General features: G+C 44.4%; 1 protein-coding gene across 1 annotated transcript in view; it reads right to left on the bottom strand.

The window, feature by feature from the left end:
• The window catches only part of GRK4 (G protein-coupled receptor kinase 4), a 95101-nt gene that overhangs the window by 10967 nt on the left and 64423 nt on the right, over positions 1 to 19711 (bottom strand). The window contains 3 exon segments of the mRNA XM_049632619.1: positions 11189 to 11254; positions 12487 to 12568; positions 13495 to 13661. Of these exon segments, the coding sequence (XP_049488576.1) occupies positions 11189 to 11254; positions 12487 to 12568; positions 13495 to 13661 (315 nt within the window).

The following is a 19711-nucleotide window of genomic DNA, read 5'->3' as shown; positions in this document are numbered from 1 at the left end:
ATGGCATCAAAGAACATCTTAGCACCCACACTGTGCTCTCACAGAGCTGCTTTCCACACAGAGGACCAGGGCCCTTCAGAGAAACAGTTGATTCCAGGCCTTGGTCAGCACACGTGCAAGGGAATCCTGGAACATGTTTAATAAGAAACAATAACAGAAAACAAGGAAGTTATTAAAGGCTACTGGGCATCCACTGGCTGAAGATGGGACAAAAAACATCAAAAACATCAAAAAGAATGATTACTCGAATGGATGAAACCATATCAACATGTTAAAATCTATACGTTCATAATGATACCAAAACAGAACAAAAATCTCATGAGCATCTTGGAGAATGATAGAGAAGAAGTGTTCAAGTATTTCACCCGCTTTTCCTGAACAAACAGGTAAACGACGTTCCTTTTTACAGATGAATCTCAACAGATAAGTGCCAAAGGAGTGAGGGAATTAGAATAGCACCATTGTACAATCCTGGAGAAATGATGGGTCTTGATGTTGACCATTAAGCCGTTAAGTGAAACGCTGGTGGGGAACGAATAATGGACGGATCAGGCTGACAAAGCATCTGAGAGCACTCATCAATCTGAACACCATAAAAAGAGAGACACTCCGGCATCGTATGCCTCCTGATGTAGTACAACAGGAGTTACACACACAGTGTGCTCACCAAAAATCAAATCTGGACCCATTCCAGCCTCCAGATCTAACTACTGGCTTCCAGGGAAAGTAGGGCAGTAGGAAACATGTTAAATCCAGCCAAGTCCAGAACACAGGAAATTCTACGGGACAAATGTCTGTGTACTTGTGTGGCAGGGCGGCCATAACCCAAGTGCCACAGGCTGGGGGCCTTCAGCAAGATAGTTACTTCCCCACAGCCCTGGAGCCTGGAGTCCCAGACCAAGAGCCCGAGGGCGGGCGGCCTCTGCGCTCGGGGTGTAGAGGACCGCTCTTGCCCTGTGTCTTGACAGCGTCCCCCACCCCGTGCATGCGTGTCTTAACCCCTCCTCTTGTAGGAACACTAGTCAGATTCAATCGGGACTTTCCCCAGCGGCTTCCGGCAACTCTAATCACATCTTTAAAGACCTTAACTCCATTGAGCTGCGAACAACACGACCTTGAACTACACGGGTGCACTCATGCGTGCGGTTTTCTAAATATAGGACAGGGCTATAAATGTATTTTCTCTTCCTTAGAATTTTCTTAACATTTTTTCTCTGGCTTACCTCATTGTAAGAATACAGTATATAATATTATGACATATAAAATATGTGTTAATTGACTATTCATGTTATGAGTAAGGCTTCTGGCCAACAGTAGGCTATTAGTAGTTAACTGTTATTGTTTTTGTTGTTGTTTTTAAGTAGGCTCCACGCAACATGGGGCTCGAACTCACGACCCTGAGATCAAGACCTGAGCTGAAATCAAGAGTTGGTCACTCAACCAACTGAGCCACCCAGGTGCCCCAGTAGTTAAGTTTTGAGGAAGGTGAAAAATGATCTGCGGATTTTTGACTGCGTGGGAGTTGGTGCCCCTAATCCCCATGTTGTTCAAAGGTCCACTACATAGTCACTCTCTGAGATACTGTGGGTTAGGGCTTCACAACATGAACTTTAGAGGGACACAATTTGGTCCATAACACCTGGTTTCACAAACAAATAAATGACAGAAAGAAGCAGGGAGAAGAAACCTATGAAGTTAAAAAAAAAAAAAACTCAACCAGATATCAACGAAATGTAATGTGAACTTCATGCTATATTCAACACACAACTATAAAAACATTTATGAAATAATGAAGGAAGATTTAAAACTGATGGTATATTAGGTGATGTTAAGGAATTGCTAAATACTTTTGGGTGTAATAATAGTACTGGGTTTATGTTCTAAAAAATAGCATTCTTACCTTTGATATATATTTTAGAGATAGAAGAATATGATGTTTAGGACTTTCTTTAAAATCACTGTCAATGATAAAATGCTACCGGTTTTTACAAAAATTCGCTACTTATCTTGCTATTTAGGAATATGCCTATTTCATAAAACCGAGGTCTCTGCTATAGAAAACATAGGAATGATACGGTTTTCTTTTTTATGTCAACTACCAGCTACATTTCATAAACCAAGTCCCTCTTAATTTATAAGTTTTCAAAAAAGAGTGTTGACATATTTAGGATGGACAAATGGTAAATATACCCTACAACCTGGAACAGATGATAGTTAGCATTTTTTAAATTTAAATTTTATTGTAATTCCAGCACAGGTAACATAGGGTTATATTCGTGTCAGGTGTACAACATACTGATTCAACAATTGTATATATTACTCGGTGCTCGTCAAGATAAGTGCACTCCTTAATTCTCATCACCCATTTCAACCATCCCCACCCCCGTCTCCCTTCTGGTAACCATCAGTTTGTTTTCTGTAGTTAAGAGCCTGTCTTTTGGTTTCTCTCTTTATTTTGCCTTTATTCATTGCTTTTGTTTTTTAAATTCCACATATGCATGAAATCATATTGTATTTGTCTTTCTCTGACTGACTTATTTTGCTTAGCATAATACTCTCGAGATCCATCCATGTTGTTGCAAATGGCAAGATTTCATTCTTTTTTATGGATGAATAGTATTCCATTGTATGTATATACCACATTTCCTTTATCCATTCATCAGTCGGTAGACATGGGCTGCTTTAATAATTTGGCTATTGTAAATAATGCTGCAATCAACACAGGGGTTTCAAATTAGTTTTTTTGTATTTTTTGGGTAAATATCCATAGTGCAATCATAGGGTAGTTCTATTTTTAATTTTTTGAGGAACCTCCACACTGTTTTCCAGAGTAGCTACACCCGTTTTGCATTCCCACCAACAGTGCGCAAGGGTTCCTTTTCCTTCACATCCTCTCCAACACTTGTTCTCCCTTGTCTTTTTGATAATAGCCATTGTGACAGGCATGAGGTGATATCTCTTTGTGGTTCTGATTTGCATTTTAATACAGGACAGTGATGAGGGTGATGAGGGATGTTGAGCATCTTTTCATGTGTCTGCTGGCCATCTGGATGTCTTCTTTGGAAAAGTGTCCATTCATGTCTTCTGCCCATTTTTAATTGGATTATTTGTCTCTTGGGTGTTGAGTTTTGTTTTGTTTTGTTTTTTTGTGGTCCAAAGGGATGTTCCTCTAACTCATAATTTGGACCAAAATCGACCAGAGACGTAATTAGTCCCAGAAAAGATAAACCAATATCAGAACTTTAAAAATTGAAGAAAAAGAGAATTGATGTGAAAATATATCTTTCAATAATAAAGACTAAAAAGAGTAGACACAGAATCAGGAAATTCCAGTATCCACAACAGAGAACAGAAAAGAACTTTCACCAATACAGGTCTTATGTCATAATAATGTAAACAACATTTTGGAATGTACAATTCAAGAAATTTTTTTGTAAAAGTATATAAAGTTGTATGTACCCACCAACAACAGACACATTTTTATCACCCTTGGGTCCAAGAGACATTGTAATGGGAAAGAGACATGTACATAACTGTGTGATTACTTCAAGTCTGAGATAACAACAAAGATTTTTGTACAGATGTAGAAGACAAAGAAGGACACTTGAAACCATTAGTATTCATATCAGTGACACGAACTAGGAATTCATACACTTGGGATCCCCATCAAGGAAGAGGCACCTGGAAAGTCACAGCCACATTCATAATAATGAAAAGATTTCTGTCCCGCCTGAATTTTCATGAACAAAATACATGAAGTATTTTGAAGTATTCTGAAGTTTTCCCAAAATTGTGTCCATTCAGGATCATCTCCATTGCAACTGGCTTGCATTTTAAATAAGATTTTAAGGGAATTTAAATGCTTTCCCACAGTGTGTCTGTGCTCACAGATTCCTAGGATACCTGAAGTCTTTTCCCTGGTGCTTAAGTTCATAGGATTTCATGTCACTGTGCTTTCATGTGTGTCCTCGAAGGGAAGAGGCACAAGTGAAGGCTTTCCCACAGAGCAGTCATTCACAAGGTTCTCCCCACCAAGGGCCATCACACATACTTGCAAGTCTGTGGGACACTGGAAGGTCTCACCAGAGTCCTTACATACAAAGCCTTACATACAAAGGTTTACTGTCCACTGTGCACCCTCTTGTGTTCTTGAAGGGAGCAGTGGCTTGTGATGGTCTCTCCCCAGGGTATTTCTTCATGTGCACTCAAAGAGATGAGGAAAATTTGTATGCCTTTCCACACTCCTTACATTCATAGGGTTTAATCACGCTGTGCATTTTCAAATGACCTTAAAAACTTTGCGGCTGACTGAAAGCTTTCCCACACCCCACACGCTCAAAAGGTCTCTCCCCATTGTGTGCCCACATGGTGCTTGCAGGAGTGATGGACACCTGAAGGCTTTTTGGGTGTTGAGTTTTATAACTTCTTTATATATTTTGGATATTAACCCTTTATGGGGTATGTCATTTCCAAATATCTTCTCCCATTCAGTAGGTTGTCTTCTTGTTTTGCCATTTCCTTCTCTGGGCAGAAGCCTTTTACTTTAATGTAGTCCTAATACTTTATTTTTCCTTTTGTTTCCCTTGCCTCAGGAAACATATCTTAAAAAATATTGTTATGGCTAGTGTCAGAGAAATTACTGCCTGTGCTGTCTTCTAGGATTTTTATGGCTTCAGGTCTCACATTTAGGTCTTTAATCCCTTTTGAGTTTATTTTTGTGTATGGTATAAGAAAGTGGTCCAGTTTTCCTAACACCATTTGTTGGAGAGACTGTCTTTTCCCCACTGTATATTCTTGCCTCCTTGGTCATAGATTAATTGACCATATAATTGTGGGTTTATTTCTGGATTTTCTATTCTGTTCTATTGATCTATGTGTATATTCTTGTGCAAGTATCATACTGTTTTGATTACTACAGCTTTGTGGTATATCTTGGAATTTGGAATTGTGATACCTCCAGCTTTGATTTTCTTTTTCAAGATTGCTTTGGCTATTTGAGGTCTTTGTGGTTCCATATAAATTTTAGGATTGTTTGTTCTAGTTCTGTGAAAAATTCTGTTGGTATTTTGATAGGGATTGCATTAAATCTGTAGATTGTTTGGGGTAGTACAGACATTTTAACAATATTGGTTCTTCCAATCCATGAGCATGGTATATCTTTCCATCTGTTTGTATCGTCTTCAGTTTCTTTCATCAATGTTTCAAAATTTTCAGAGTACAGGCCTTTCACCTCCTTGGTTAAGCTTATTCCTAGGTATTTTATTTTTTTGGTGTAATTATAAATGGGTTGCTTTATTAATTTCACTGCTGCTTAATTATGGGTGTATAGAAATACAATGGATTTTTATACATTGATTTTGTATACTGCCACTTTAGTGATATATCAGTTCTAGCAGTTTTTTGGTGGAGTCTTTCAGGTTTCCACATGTAGTGTCATGTCATCTGCAAATAGTGAAAGTTTGACTTCCTTGCTGATTTGGATGCCCTTTTATTCCTTTTTCTTGTCCGATTGCTGTGGCTAGGACTTCCAGTACCGTGTTGAATACAAGTGGTGAGAGTGGACATCCTTGTCTTGTTCCTGACTTTAGGGGGAAAGCTCTCAGTTTTTCCCCATTGAGGATGATATTAGCTGTGGGTTTTTCATACATGGCCTTTATTATATTGAGGTGTGTTCCTTCTAAGCCTACTGTGTGAGGGCTTTTATCATGAATGGATATTGTACTTTGTCAAATGCTTTTTCTGCATCTATTGAAAAGAACGTGTGGTTTCATCCTTTCTCTTATTGATGTGATACATTACAATTGATTGATTTGCAAACACTGAACCACCCTTGCATCCCAGGAATAAATCCCACTTGACTGTGGTGAGTGATTTTTTTAAGATATTGTTGGATTTGCTATGCTGGTATTTTGTTGAGGATTTCTGCAACCATGTTCAGAGATATTTGCCTGTAGTTCTCTTTATAATCATCTTTTTTTAAAACCTAATTTCACCACAAATGTCAAGTTCTGCTTTACAGACAAGAACAGAAGCCCTAACAAGCTGTCTAGATGGGAAATGAAAGAGTTACCCTTATGTTCTATGGTTTCTGGTGGAAATTAGTTCTTGGGAATTGTAACTACATGATACTAAAAATCCTAAAATCAATCACATTCATAAGTCATAAAGTATAGCTCGGATTACATTTTAAAAATTAAAAGAATAGGAAAACAAGAAGAAAAGATTTAAAGTCTCCCGAAATTGGAGTACCTGGGTGGCTCAGTCAGTTAAGCGTCCAACTCTCAGGTGCAGCTCAGGTGATGATCTCATGGTTTGTAAGATCGAGCCCTGTGTCAGGCTCTATTCTGACAGCACAAAGCCTGCTTGGGAGTCTCTGTCTCCCCCTCTCTCTCTCTACCCTTCCCCACCACGCACGTGCATGTGCACATATATGCCCTCCCTCTCTCTCTGTCTCTCAAAATAAATAAACATTTTTTTAATCTCCTGAAATCAAGAAAAGCAAAACAAAGTTCTGTAGAATATTCCTTTCCATTCTTAACAGGAATGTGACCAGGTGCACAGCACCAAAAGAACAAATAACAGTCAAGACTACAGACATGATGCTGGGCTCCTGCTTCGGGGCAGGGTGGTGAAGGTCAGGGCGGCCCATGCTACTACCAGCCACAACTGCAGGGCCTAACAAATCACACAAGCCGTCCTCCAAGGGTGTCCACGAGCCACGACGGTGACTGTATCGGATGGACGGAACGCCCGCGCAGAGAACCACACAGAGGTGAGCTGCCAAGGGGCACCAGCATTTCTCAGAAGCATTGCAAATCCTGGTCAGAGCAAGGCTGCTCACTGGCAGTGGGGGCTGAAAGAGCAGATCTAGGCCGGCTGACTAGTGACTATGTCCCCGACATGGCCGCAGAAAGAAGTTCCTGCTCAAACCTCAGAACACGCCTCCTCCCCTTGAGTAACTTACCGATTGATGCATTCTTCCGAAGTCTGAGGTGGGAGGAAGGGGAGTGTGAGAGGCGTGGAAAGTGTGAGTAGAAGAGGGAGGGCTTCTCTCAGGTCGGGGCCAGAGGCAGGAGCCCTCAACCCTGTCCAGGCTTAGAATGACCTGGGAGCATTTTACCCCTCCCCAAACCAATTAATCAGAGTCTCTGGGGATGGTGTTTGGTGCTAGGTATTTATAGCACAGCAAGGCTGACAGCCAATGGTTAATAGGTGACCAGTGAGAAACGTTCTGTATACGCTGAGGCCAAACATGTTAGAGATCCTCAGACACAGTGGTTCTTAAACTTCGGCTGCATCGGAATCTCTTGGAAGACTTGTTCAAACACAGATTGCTGAGCCCCACCCCCGGAGTTCCTGATTCAGTAGGTCTGTGACCACCAGGCCCAACATTTGCATTTTTAACAAGTTCCAGGTGACGCTGATAACTGCTGATCTGGGACCACACTTTGGCAGCCAATCGGCTGAGGCCACGACCCTTCCCCAGCCAATCGGCTAAGGCCATGATCCCTATAAAACCTTTTGTGCTTTTGAAACTCGCTCTCTCTCGCTCTCTCTCTGGGATCTCACCGCTGCGTTGGTTCAGGTAGGAGATTGAGCTCGAGCTAGCTCGAATGAAGCTTCTTTGCTTTTGCATCGGACTCGGCTCCCTGGTTGTCTTTGGGGATCATGAATTCTGGGCATAACAGGGGCCACACACGGCCACTCTCCAGCTGCTCCAACCTGCGACTCCCACCGAGGCTGGGCCAGCCGGCGGCTGAGTCAAGACTTTTGGGCCCTGGAGCCTCTGCAGGGATGTAGGCAACAGCAGGCCGCTGGTGCTCCCATGATACTACAGACACAGAGAGCAGAGACCTTCACCCCCAAAATACCAGGAAACAGAATCTAGCAATCTATGTAAAGAATAGCATACTATGCCCAAGTTGGATTTATTTCAGAAATGAAATGTTAGCTTAACATCTGAAAACTTACTATATGAACAGAAAAAAAGGACATCCTATAATTATCTTGAAGAGCACTGATAAAATTCAACAACCATTTGTTATTTTTTTAAAAAGAAAAATTCTTTAAAAAATTTTTTTTTTAGTGTTTATTTATTTTTGAGAAAGAGGGAGAGAGACAGAGTGCGAGCTGGGGAGGGGCACAGAGGGAGACACAGAATCTGAAGAAGGCTCTAGGCTCCTAGCTATTAGCACAGAGCCTGACTCGGGGCTTGAATTCACAAACCGTGAGGTGAGATCATGACCCCAGCTGAAGTTGGACGCTCAACCGGCTGAGCCACCCAGGTGCCCCAAAAAGTAAAATTCTTAAATCTGACCAAGAGTATCTACAAAAATACTACAGCAAATTTCGTACTTAAAGGTGATATGTTAAAAGGCTACCCCTGAGCTACTGACTGAGCCACCCAGGTGCCCCCATAAAGAACTTTTAAAGCTTAACAGTATGAAAAGAGACAACCCAATTTTTTCAATGGACAAAAGACCTGAACAGACACCTCATAACAAAAATACGCAACTGGGAAATGAGCATAACAAGAGATGGTCAACACCGTATGTCACTAGGGAACTGCAAATTAAAACAACACTAAGACTCCACTGCACACCTTTTAGAACCGCCAAATCCAGGACTCTGACCCCACCACATGCTGACCAGGACGCAGAGCGACAGGCGCTCCCGGTCACAGCTGGCGGGAACGCAGGATCACAGGTGCGGCCGCTTTGGGAGATGGTTTGTCAGTTTCTTACAAAACTAAACATACTCTTACTGTCTGATTCAGAAATCACACTCCTTGGTATATGCTCAACGGTGTTGAAAACTTCCGTCCACACGAAAACTTGCATGTGGATGTGTAGAGCAGGTTTATTCCTAATTCCCCAAACTTGGAAGCAACCAAGATGTCCTTAGCAGGTGATGGACAAATAAACTCTGGTCCGTCCAGACCGTGGAATATTATTCAGCAGTAAAAAGACATGAGCCCTCAAGCGTAGACCTGGAGAAACCTTAAATGTGTATTACTAAGTGAAAGAAGCCAGTCTGCAAAGACTACACACTACATGACTCCAAGTCTATGACTTTCTGGAAAAGGCAAAACGGCAGAGTGAGTAGAGATGGGTGGTTGCCAAGCTTGGAAGGAGGGTAGGAGGGCTGGATATGTGATACACAGGGGACGTTCAGGTTGTGAGACTACTCAGTGTGATACAGTAAGGGTAGACCTATGTCATCACACCTTTGTCAAGACCCACACAATGTGCAACCCAGAGAACGAGCCTTAAAGTAAACCATGGATTTTTGTTAATAATAATGTACTGGTATTGGTTCGATTTTAACAGTGTATCAGACAGTAATGTAAAATGCAAATAATAGGGGAAATTAGATTTCTAAATACCAGCAACAAGCAAATAGAAGTTTTAAAAACAATACCATTAAAGAACATCAAATAGCAAAAATGTGTACGACCCTTACGGTGAAAACCACAACGTGATACTGAAAAAGGATACCCCGATATGTACAATTGGCCCCACCGGAATGTCCGGAACTTCTGCCTCCAACCAACAAGGGGTAACTGATACAACACTTGCTCTTCAATCAGAAATAATTTAAAAATGGCCCCAATACACTGTTCGGCACTGGGTCTACGGTAGCCAGGGATGGTGCTTCCCGACAGGAGAGAAACAAGAAAGCTGGGTCCTACCGTCCTCCCGGACCAGGAGCCGCTTCCAGATCCCAGCACTGCAAGAAGGAGCCTACACAGAACAGGTGGTGTTGCTAAGAAGACAGATTAGAACTGAGGGAAGACAGGTCAGCTCAAATTTGTGGGGGAAAGTCCTGGAGAGGAGGGAGCGATGCACAGAAAGAACTACAAACATCTCCGTGGAGTTTCACTGAGTCCACTTAAAAGTAGTACAAACAGGGGCGCCTGGGTGGCTCAGTCGGTTAAGCGTCCGACTTCGGCTCAGGTCACGATCTCGCGGTCCGTGAGTTCGAGCCCCGCGTCGGGCTCTGGGCTGATGGCTCAGAGCCTGGAGCCTGCTTCCGATTCTGTGTCTCCCTCTCTCTCTGTCCCTTCCCCGTTCATGCTCTGTCTCTCTGTGTCTCAAAAATAAATAAACGTTAAAAAAAAAAAAGTAATACAAACAAATGACTTCTGAATAACGAATGTACTCACATGGTGCTACAACGAACAGAATCACAAAATAATGTGGAGAGAAATTAAACGAGCCCCAAATATACGGGATTATATACTATTTTCTTAAATGGAATTAATATTGTTAAGATGTCAGTTCTCCACAAAGTTTCTATAGATCCAATACCATTCCAATAAGAATCCCAGCATGTTGTGGGTTCTTTTGCAGAAACTGAATTACATACTGAAAAATATAAAAGGGCATTAGTGTCAGTGGAAACCCTGCTCCCCCTAGGCTATCTGCACTCTTAACAGTTTCTTATGAGTCTTCTTTTGTGTTTCTTCAGGTCTGTACGTATAAAGCAAATACAAATACACATTACTTCCCCTCTCGTTTTACACAAAAGGCAGCACACTCTATGCTGTGCTTGACCTCACTTCTTTCCAGGGAATGTTGTATCTTGGAGATCACTTCCCGTTTCCACACAGAGTACATCCTCTGTTTTCAAAGCCACTTTCACGCCCCGCTGGTCAGCAGCACAGCACAGTGAACCGCGGGTTAAGGGCAGAAGGCATTTCCCAGTGCAGCCATCACCCCGAGAACTGAGGAGGGGCACCTGCTGATGACAATGAGCCGGCCCAGAAGGGCCATTCCCCACCTGTGCTCGCAGGGTCCCCGGCCAGCCACCTGCACTCCTGCTCTGTGAAAGAAGCCTAAGGCAAGGGCAGCGGGCCAGTATTTAGGAGGGCAAAGATATACTCCTCCAAGGGAAAAAGCAAGATATGGGCAGAGGAAAATGTTCTTACTTTTGAATTTATTTTAATATGCTTCTAGAACTCAATTATTAACGGAAAATTATGACCATCTCTGCTTCTTGCCTAAATACGGGGGAATGACAATGTTATTATCTCTATTAGATTTTGAAAAGAACATGTACCAATGAGTTTCTCTTTCTGTTGTTGTTTCTGTTCTGCGATAAGGGGCTAAGTGCACATTAACTCTCTGTAGCCAGGTCCCTCCTAACAAAGCCTTATGCGTTAGATGTGAAAAGCTCACTCACTTACCAATGTCATCGAGGAGGATATTCTCAGGCTTTAAGTCTCTACAAAGGAAGGGACAACAACAAAAAGCTCAGTTATTCACAAGGCGACACTGTGACTCCTCAGCACCCAGCAGGAATGACCACAGATGTCTCTACTCTGAGCAGCAGCAAGAACGGGAGACGACAAGACCACCCTCTGTGGGTCAGCTCATGAGCCCTTCACGCTGTCGCTGGGAAGGACAAGGACCCCACAGAGGCTTCATCTTGGCAAACACCATGCATGTGCCAGCGGTGTGCGAACCGCTCTGCACAGGCCCGTGGATCTAACGGAAGGTCAGTAAGGAATTAGTCCATAATAAACTTGGCTGTTTCTCTTATCATTAACGTACTTTTTAAAACGTCAACAAGTGAAAATCCCCCGTACCGGAAGAACTCAGCTCTGGGGGTCAGACAGGCACGGTCTGCCACTTCTCCGCTGCGTGGCCTTAACCGCCCTAGGCCTCGGTGTCCTCCCCTCACAGCGCCATCCACACCCACCCGCTTCCCAGCAAGGCAGGGTTGGGGAGCTCAGGCCTTGCAGCGGGAAGCAGGTAACCAACAGCAGTGACTGTTATTGGTAGTTCGTTGTGAAGGGGAGGTGGGGAATACCACAAACTTTGAATAAATATAGATCACGAAAGACTAAGATATCTTAAAAGTAATATTTCAAGCTGCTGCTTGTTTGTTTCTTCCCTTAGAGAGAAAAAATTTTCTTTTTCTTTTTTTTTAATTTTTTAATTTTTTTTTTTAATTTATGTTTGACAGAGAGAGAAGGAGCAACAGAGCATGAATAAGGCAGGGGCAGAGAGAGGGAGACACAGAATCGGAAGCAGGCTCCAGGCTGTGAGCTGTCAGCACGGACCCCGACGTGGGGCTCAAACTCACAGACCACGAGATCATGATCTGAGCTGAAGTCGGGTGCTCAACCAACTGAGCCACCCAGGAGCCCCCAAAATTTTATTTTTCAAAGGATTTACATTTAACTCTGATTTCCAGTATGGCCCTATCACAACACTGTGTCCCCTGAGCATCACCCCTGATCTGTGGCCAAATGACTAGAACCTACAGAGGAGGCAGAAGCAGCAGGACAGATGGACAGACAGTAAGCTAGTGAGAGCAATGGTGGCTGGAAGCGGCTGGCCTCCAGAACGCTCTGTAGAGAGAGGCCCCGCAGAACCAGGAGCTGCTGAAGTGAGAGCACCGCCCACAAGGCCCACAGGCCGCACTTCCTGTAAAGCCTGCTCAGGCCAACTCCCACAGCCCTGGGAAAGGAGAGGTTACCTGGTTCCATGCCCAGGGAGAGAAGAAGCTGCAGAGAAACATTTCCTGTAGCAACACCCACGCCACTGTGGTAACGGTCTCCCTGGGAACAGAGACCAGAGGCAGAGGCGTGGGGGCCTTCTGTGTTTGCATTTTCTTTTCTTTTTTTATTTAAAAAAAATTTTTTTTAATGTTTATTTATTTCTGGGACAGAGAGAGACAGAGCATGAACGGGGGAGGGGCAGAGAGAGAGGGAGACACAGAATCCGAAGCAGGCTCCAGGCTCCGGGCTGTCAGCCCAGAGCCCGACGCGGGGCTCGAACTCACAGACCACGAGATCTGACCTGAGCTGAAGTCAGACGCTCAACTGACTGAGCCACCCAGGCGCCCCTTCTTTTCTTTTTTTAAAAATTTATTTACTTAGGGGCACCTGGGTGGCTCAGTCGGGTAAGCATAGAGCCCAACATGGGGCTCAAACTCAAGAACTGTGAGATTGTGACCTGAGCTGAAATCAAGAGTCCGACGCTTAAACTACTGAGCCCCCCAGGCACCCCCGTGTTTGCCTTTTCTAGCCCCATGCATATGCTCTTGCATTATCTGGGCCGAATGATGAACATTTTTGTTTTTTCCTTTATTCTTTTCTGTTTAAAAAAAAAAAATCCTAATAAATGTTATTTTTAAGAAAAGGAGTCTTCCTTGACACGAAACTTCCACAGCCTCCTTGTTAATGTAAATTTACACTCATCACCACCACAATACCTGCCCACCCAAATTACTAGAACCTCCTCTGGGGACTTCCCAAGCCTCACTGCGCCCTGCAGAACTGGTCACAGTACAAGCTGGGGCCCCGCCTGAGACCTCCTGACCCGACCCCGGGGCACAGCTCAGCAGCGCACACTCGGGGCCACCGTGCACAGCCAGTCCGCTCGCTCCGAAAGGAAGTGTGCTGTATCCGTCTCCCAAAGGAGTTAACAGTAGAGGCGGCCTTCGGGTCTGCTCACTACCCACACACACCACGACTGTGCTTACCCACGGCACAGGCACCACCTCCTGTCGGGGCCACAAGATCTGCGAAGTAGCTGTGGGCAGAATGTGAGTCTCGAGGACGAGCGAAGCACAGGTGTCACAGGGACGCTCAAGGACAAGCTGGAACAGGCCCCAGACCACCCACTTCTCCCGCACACACCCGCTGTAAGCTGCGTGCATATGAGCAGTCCGCTGCCACGCTTTAGGCCACAACGTGTTGTTTCTCCCACCTTGCTCCAAAAACAATTTCTCCAGGCTTTTAGTCAACTTAATGGCTGTCTTCATGCATCTCCAAGTTGGGGCACGGGGTGTGAAGGACACTGAAGGACACTGAGCACTGCCTCATCACTGGCCACTCACTCGGCCTCCAGGACTTGGCTTCCTCACCTGCCCGGGGAGGGGTTTCCTAGTGATCTTTTCAGCTGCTTTTGGAGCCAGGAACACACGCTGACGTCAGCATGTACAGGAGGGTCCAAGGCTGAGGTTAAAAACAAGTGAGGTTGTCTTCTTACATTTGTACAACCCCCCCCCCCCCCCACACACACACACAGCCTGCTGACTTGGGTATAACTTGCATATAATTCGTTGTGCTCCCAGCCATTTAAGAGTGATCTTACACCTCCATGCTCTGGGGCCAGAAACTCATTTTCTGGCTTTATGTCCATCCTCTTCTTGTTAAAGACATTTTTGCCATCTGGATCACATTTCTCAGCCTGTTACTGAGGCGTAAGTTGATTTCTGGAGGCTGAGGCTTGAACGGCTCATCCGGTGACTTCCTCCCTTGTCCACATCCCAGTGCCCTGCTTTCCCCCGATGACCCTCTGTCTTCCTGGTGGAAGACACCTCACTCCCTGCCAGGTCCTGCCACGTAGCCGGCCTCTCCTGGGGAGTGAGGCCGTGGGTGAGCGATCTGCTGGGCACACTGTGAGAGTCAGGCGAAGAGAATGGCAAGGGCTGGCCCGGCCGCAGGTGAGGGTTTCCTAAACCCTGGCAACGCTGGATCTTCAGTACAGTCTAAACAGACGTTGGTCTTGGGAAACAGCTCCACCCCCATCAGAAGGCATCAGAAGCAATGTTCTCCATCAGGGAAGGGAGAGAGTAAGGAAACAAAGGCAAAAATAACTTTGGCTCGTTCCCTAGAGTTCCCTTAAACGTTCTTCAAGGTAATGGGGCTCATGAGCCTCAGGGCAACATTCTAAGGTCCGTCCCCATCCCCTGTCATGCCACCATGCCCCCCATTTCAGAAAAGCTCACCTGTCCAAGACAGCCTCCAGAGAATGGATCTGTTTAGTTGCTATTGTCGTTAGAGACAGACACTGCTATGAGGCAGAAATGTCCAAACTGGAAGGATGTGGGTCACATGCAGGTTAATAGTTCTTTTAAACATTAAGATCTGCCATTCTCACTTTAAATTAACTTCCATGTTTCAAAACCAATGGAAACAAGAGATTATCCTTTGAAGCGCTTCTTGTAAATGGTAGTTATATCTCTATTTATGTGTGTATTTGCACACTACCCTTCTAGCCTCTTGGTTATAAGCTTCCTGAGCACAAGGACTTCAAAATCCAATCTGTTCCCCGGAGTGTGCTTCTAGCATGCAACTAAGAAGTGTGTGTGTATCTGGGACTCAATATACATTTCTGGAATGACTGAATGATCCTTCCTGCTACTGAAAAATCTAACGTGACAGCAATAATCTGTACTAATGGCCTGTATGGGCCAATTCACTACTGGAAAAGTGTAGGTCCAAACTCTTTCCTTCCCACCATTAGTCTCCTGCACACCAACTGCCTTCTCCTTACGGTGAATAATATCATCTGCTTCTCAATCCACGACTCATTCACTAGAAAAACAAATCCAATGCACAACGAAACATCCGTTTCCCTTAACAATTTCTAACTACAGCATTCCAGATAGGTGGAAATTTCATCTTGCTTAATTAAGGCAGAGTCAACTTTCTTGAGAAATGTAACAAAACAACAAAACAGGTTAAGATTCAGGTTTTCCCTCCTGTTATGGGAAAGAGTGAGGCACAAAGGATAGAACACAAGGCCTGGATCAGTATCCATCGTTCACAGAGAAGGTGACGAGAGACAATCTCTCTTCATCTGTAAATAGACATGATCCCTTGAAACTGTTGAGACGGTAAATTACAGTGTATGCCAAAGGGCTCTGAAAATGCTGTGTGTTGTACAAATAAGTGTTATTAGTATATATCTTGACCATCTTTTGTTATTCATTTCATAGGGAGTGGTTTTCTTCAAAAACAGTGATACGTGGAAACAAAGTGAAAGGGCATGTACTGCAAGTTTAAGTTGTTAAACTTGTTTATTATAAAATAAAACTGTAGAAATCATCCTGATTTAGTAACTACTTTTAGTTTTGTGAGGATTAGTAAAGGAAACGTGGTTTAGAATGAAATCTTGCCATTTGCAATGACGTGGATGGAACCAGAGGGTATTGTGCTAAGCGAAATTGGTCGGTCAGAGAAAGACAAATATATGACTTCACTCATATGAGGACTTTAAGATACAAAACAGATGAACATAAGGGAAGGGAAGCAAAACTAATACAAAAACAGGGAGAGGGACAAAACATAAGACACTTTTTTTTTTTTTTAATTTTTTTTTTTTTCAACGTTTTTTATTTATTTTTGGGAAAAGAGAGACAGAGCATGAAAGGGGGAGGGGCAGAGAGAGAGGGAGACACAGAATCGGAAACAGGCTCCAGGCTCCGAGCCATCAGCCCAGAGCCTGACGCGGGGCTCGAACTCACGGACCGCGAGATCGTGACCAGAGCTGAAGCCGGACGCTTAACCGACTGAGCCGCCCAGGCGCCCCAAGACACTCTTAAATATAAAGAAACAAAGGGTTGCTGGAGGGGATGCGGGAGGGGGGATGGGCTAATGGGTAAGGGAAACTAAGGAATCTACTCCTGAAATCATTGTTGCATTATATGCTAACTAACTGGGATGTAAATTTTTTAAAAAATTAAAAATAAAATTAAAAAAAAAAAAAAAGAAGTGGGGCGCCTGGGTGGCTCAGTCGGTTGAGTGTCCGACTTCGGCTCAGGTCATGATCTCGCGGTCTGTGAGTTCGAGCCCCGCGTTGGGCTCTGGGCTGACAGCTCAGAGCCTGGAGTCTGTTTCGGATTCTGTGTCTCCCTCTCTCTCTGCCCCTCCCCGATTCATGCTCTGTCTCTCTCTGCCTCAAAAATAAACATTTTTAAAAAAAAAACTTAAAAAAAAAAACAAGTGAAACTGCTATGTTATATGGTAGTTTTAGTTTTAATATTTTGAGGCACCTCCGCACTGTTTTCCATAGTGGCAAAATTGAAAACATTTTAAAAAGGTAACTCATTAAAATGTTCATAGCCTTTTGTCATCTTCACCTGCATACAGACTATACATTGTTATGTAAAATAATTCTTGTAATTTAAAAGAAATTACACTACCCAAACAATAGCAAGCAGAATGTGCCATCCCCAGAGAGGCTGAAGAACACAGAGAAGGTTGTTCTCTGTATCCAGCTGCTAGTAGGCTGGTCTCGGGAAAAGCTTTTACATGGAAAGAAAGCATAGCTGGTCCTTGAATAACATGGGTCCCCTTACACATGGGTTTTCTTACAGTCTAGTGCTGTAAATGTATGTTGTCCTCATGATTTTCTTACTAACATTTCCTTTTCTCTAGCTTGCTTTTCTGTAAGCAAATAAGGTAGAATACACATAACATACAAAATACATGTTAATCGACAGTTTATGTCATCAGTAAGGCTTCCAGTCAAGCGTAAATTATGAGTAGGTTAAGTCTGGGGGGAGTCAAAAGTCTTCTGTGGATTTTTGACTGCAAGGGAGTCAATGCCCCAACCTCCAGGCTGCTCAAGGGTCAAGCACACTACCCAGAAACCCAAGTGCTGTTTAATAAGGAATTGGTTATGCCTGCACGTTAGTATTCAGGACCCATGGAGTCTGTTCCTAGCTAAAAGCACTTTAGTTCATCTGATTTTGTAGAAACTATGTTCTTAAGTTAACTTTTAAAGGACGTTCAAAACCCCGAAGGCCCGCAGTCCCCTTCACATGTCTGCATAATGAACAGGCAAAAAAGTCGCACGAGAGTTTGCGAGTGAAAGTTCTCAGCTGGACTTAAAACGCACGCACACACAAATACCTTTATTGTTGTTCTGGTTTTTTGTTTAATTTTTTTAACCTTTATTCATCTTTGAGAGACAGAGACAGAGCATGTCCGGAGGGAGGGCCAGAGAGAGAGGGAGACAGAGAATCCGAAGCGGGCTCCAGGCTCCGAGCTGTCCGCACAGAGCCTGACGCGGGGCCGAACTCACAAACAGCAAGGATCGTGACCTGAGCCGAAGTCGAAAGCTCAACCGACTGAGCCACCCAGGTGCCCCATCGTTGTTTTGTTTTAATTAAACGGTTGATTTCTTAACTGAAGATAAGGCTGCACACTCAAAAGCATCACATATCTCTCAAGATTACATCTACACTTTCATTCACCTGCTTTTTGTCATTGAACAGTCTAGACAGAGCCATGTTATACGTAGAGGAATCTAAAGGTACGACACAACTACACGGGAAAACCACACAACCGTGCTACTCACACCTGCTGTCCGCCTCCCGAGTGCTGTGCGGCAGCCCAGCCCCAGGGGTGCTCCTGGGCCACACTGAGTCTGGCGCTTCTTTTGTGGCTTGTTGTTATGCTGTTTCAGGCATTTTATGGGAACAAAAAGCAGAGGACTACAGACAAAAAAGATGAAATACTCCAGGAAAATTACATCTGCAATAAAAGACCCCAACGATGCTCTGGCACTTTAGCAACTTCTTAACCTTTTCCAAAAAAATAACAGATACAAACAGGCACAGCCTAGGGCCTGGCAGGCAACAGAAAGCCAACATGTTTTTTGTTTGAGACAGAGAGGGAGCAAGTGAGCAAGGGGCAGAGAGACAGAGAGAGAGAGAGAATCCCAGGAGGGGCAGAGGAAGAGAGAGAGGGGAGAGAGAAGCAGGACTCACCCAAAGTGAGGCTCGAGCTCACCTGATGTGGGACTCAAACTCGTGAACCGTGAGATCATGGCCTGAGCCAAAGTCAGATGCTTAACGCCTGAGCTCCCCAGGCACCCCAAAAGCCAGCATGTTTGCTTCTCCCTTCCTCCTCTCTTTAGGACTGCTCTGGTTTCCATGGACTCCTCTGCCCACTTTCTCCAGAATGCAAACACAACGCTCATCTCCCCTGGAAGAACGACCCCTTCTCCCTCTGCCCAGATCTTAGCCATCTACCCAAGCTGCCTGGTGAGTCCCAGCCCCTCTGGGAAGCCTTCCCCGACTTAAAGCACTTCTGGTAGAGAGAATCCCGGGAGCCCATTAGGCTGCAGCATCCGTCCTGCTCCTTCCAGTTTGGTGAGAGGCACGCGGAAGGCCTGGCACCCTCGGGGGAAGCTCCTGCGGAGGAGGGTGAGGTGGCCCCCAGGCTCTCAATTCTGACCGCTAACATGCTATACCCTAAGGCTGGTCTAAAGCCCAACCTGAGTGCCTCCTCTCTTCTGACCTTAGACTTGAAAGAGTAAAGCATTTTTATTTGTACTGTCCCTCTGCAAAAAGGAAGGTCATCTTTCTGCCACCTGGTCTGATCAAGGTTGTCAAGAGGCAATCTCTGACAACAAGAAGTAGGCCACAAAAACCTTTCTTTTGAAGAATGCAAGCAGTGCTTTACAGGTCCTTAGCTTAAAAGAGGAGGGGAAGGTACCAGCAGAGGCCGAATGCCATCAGTCATTCATTCAGCAAACACTTAGTGGGCACCTCCCGATGGCAGGTGTTGTGGACACAGCAGAGGAGGAGACAGGTATTCCAGTTCCCAGGAAGTGCCGGCCAACCCATGCCTTTCACCTGCTCTGTTGGAGGGCAAGGGGAAGCCTGAGGTGAAAGGTTGGGTTCATAGAAAGGTTCGTTTCTAGCCAATCCAGTAATCCACACCTCAGAGGCACGGCAGTTTGGCCCCAGACCACCACAATCAAGGGACTATCACAATAAAACAAGTCAAATGAATGTTTTGGTTTCCCAGGGCACATAACACTTATGTCTACACTGTACTATAATCTATTAAATGTGCAACAGTGTTATGTCTAAAAAAAACAATGAATCCCTCAATTTAAAAAATACTTTATTGCTAACCATCATCCGAGCTTTCAGCGAGCTGCAACCTTTCTGCTGG

Source organism: Panthera uncia, chromosome B1 (genome assembly GCF_023721935.1).
Source record: "Panthera uncia isolate 11264 chromosome B1, Puncia_PCG_1.0, whole genome shotgun sequence".
NCBI lineage: Eukaryota > Metazoa > Chordata > Mammalia > Carnivora > Felidae > Panthera > Panthera uncia.
Note: the sequence above shows the minus strand (reverse complement) of the source record. Positions and strands in the feature narration are given on the sequence as shown.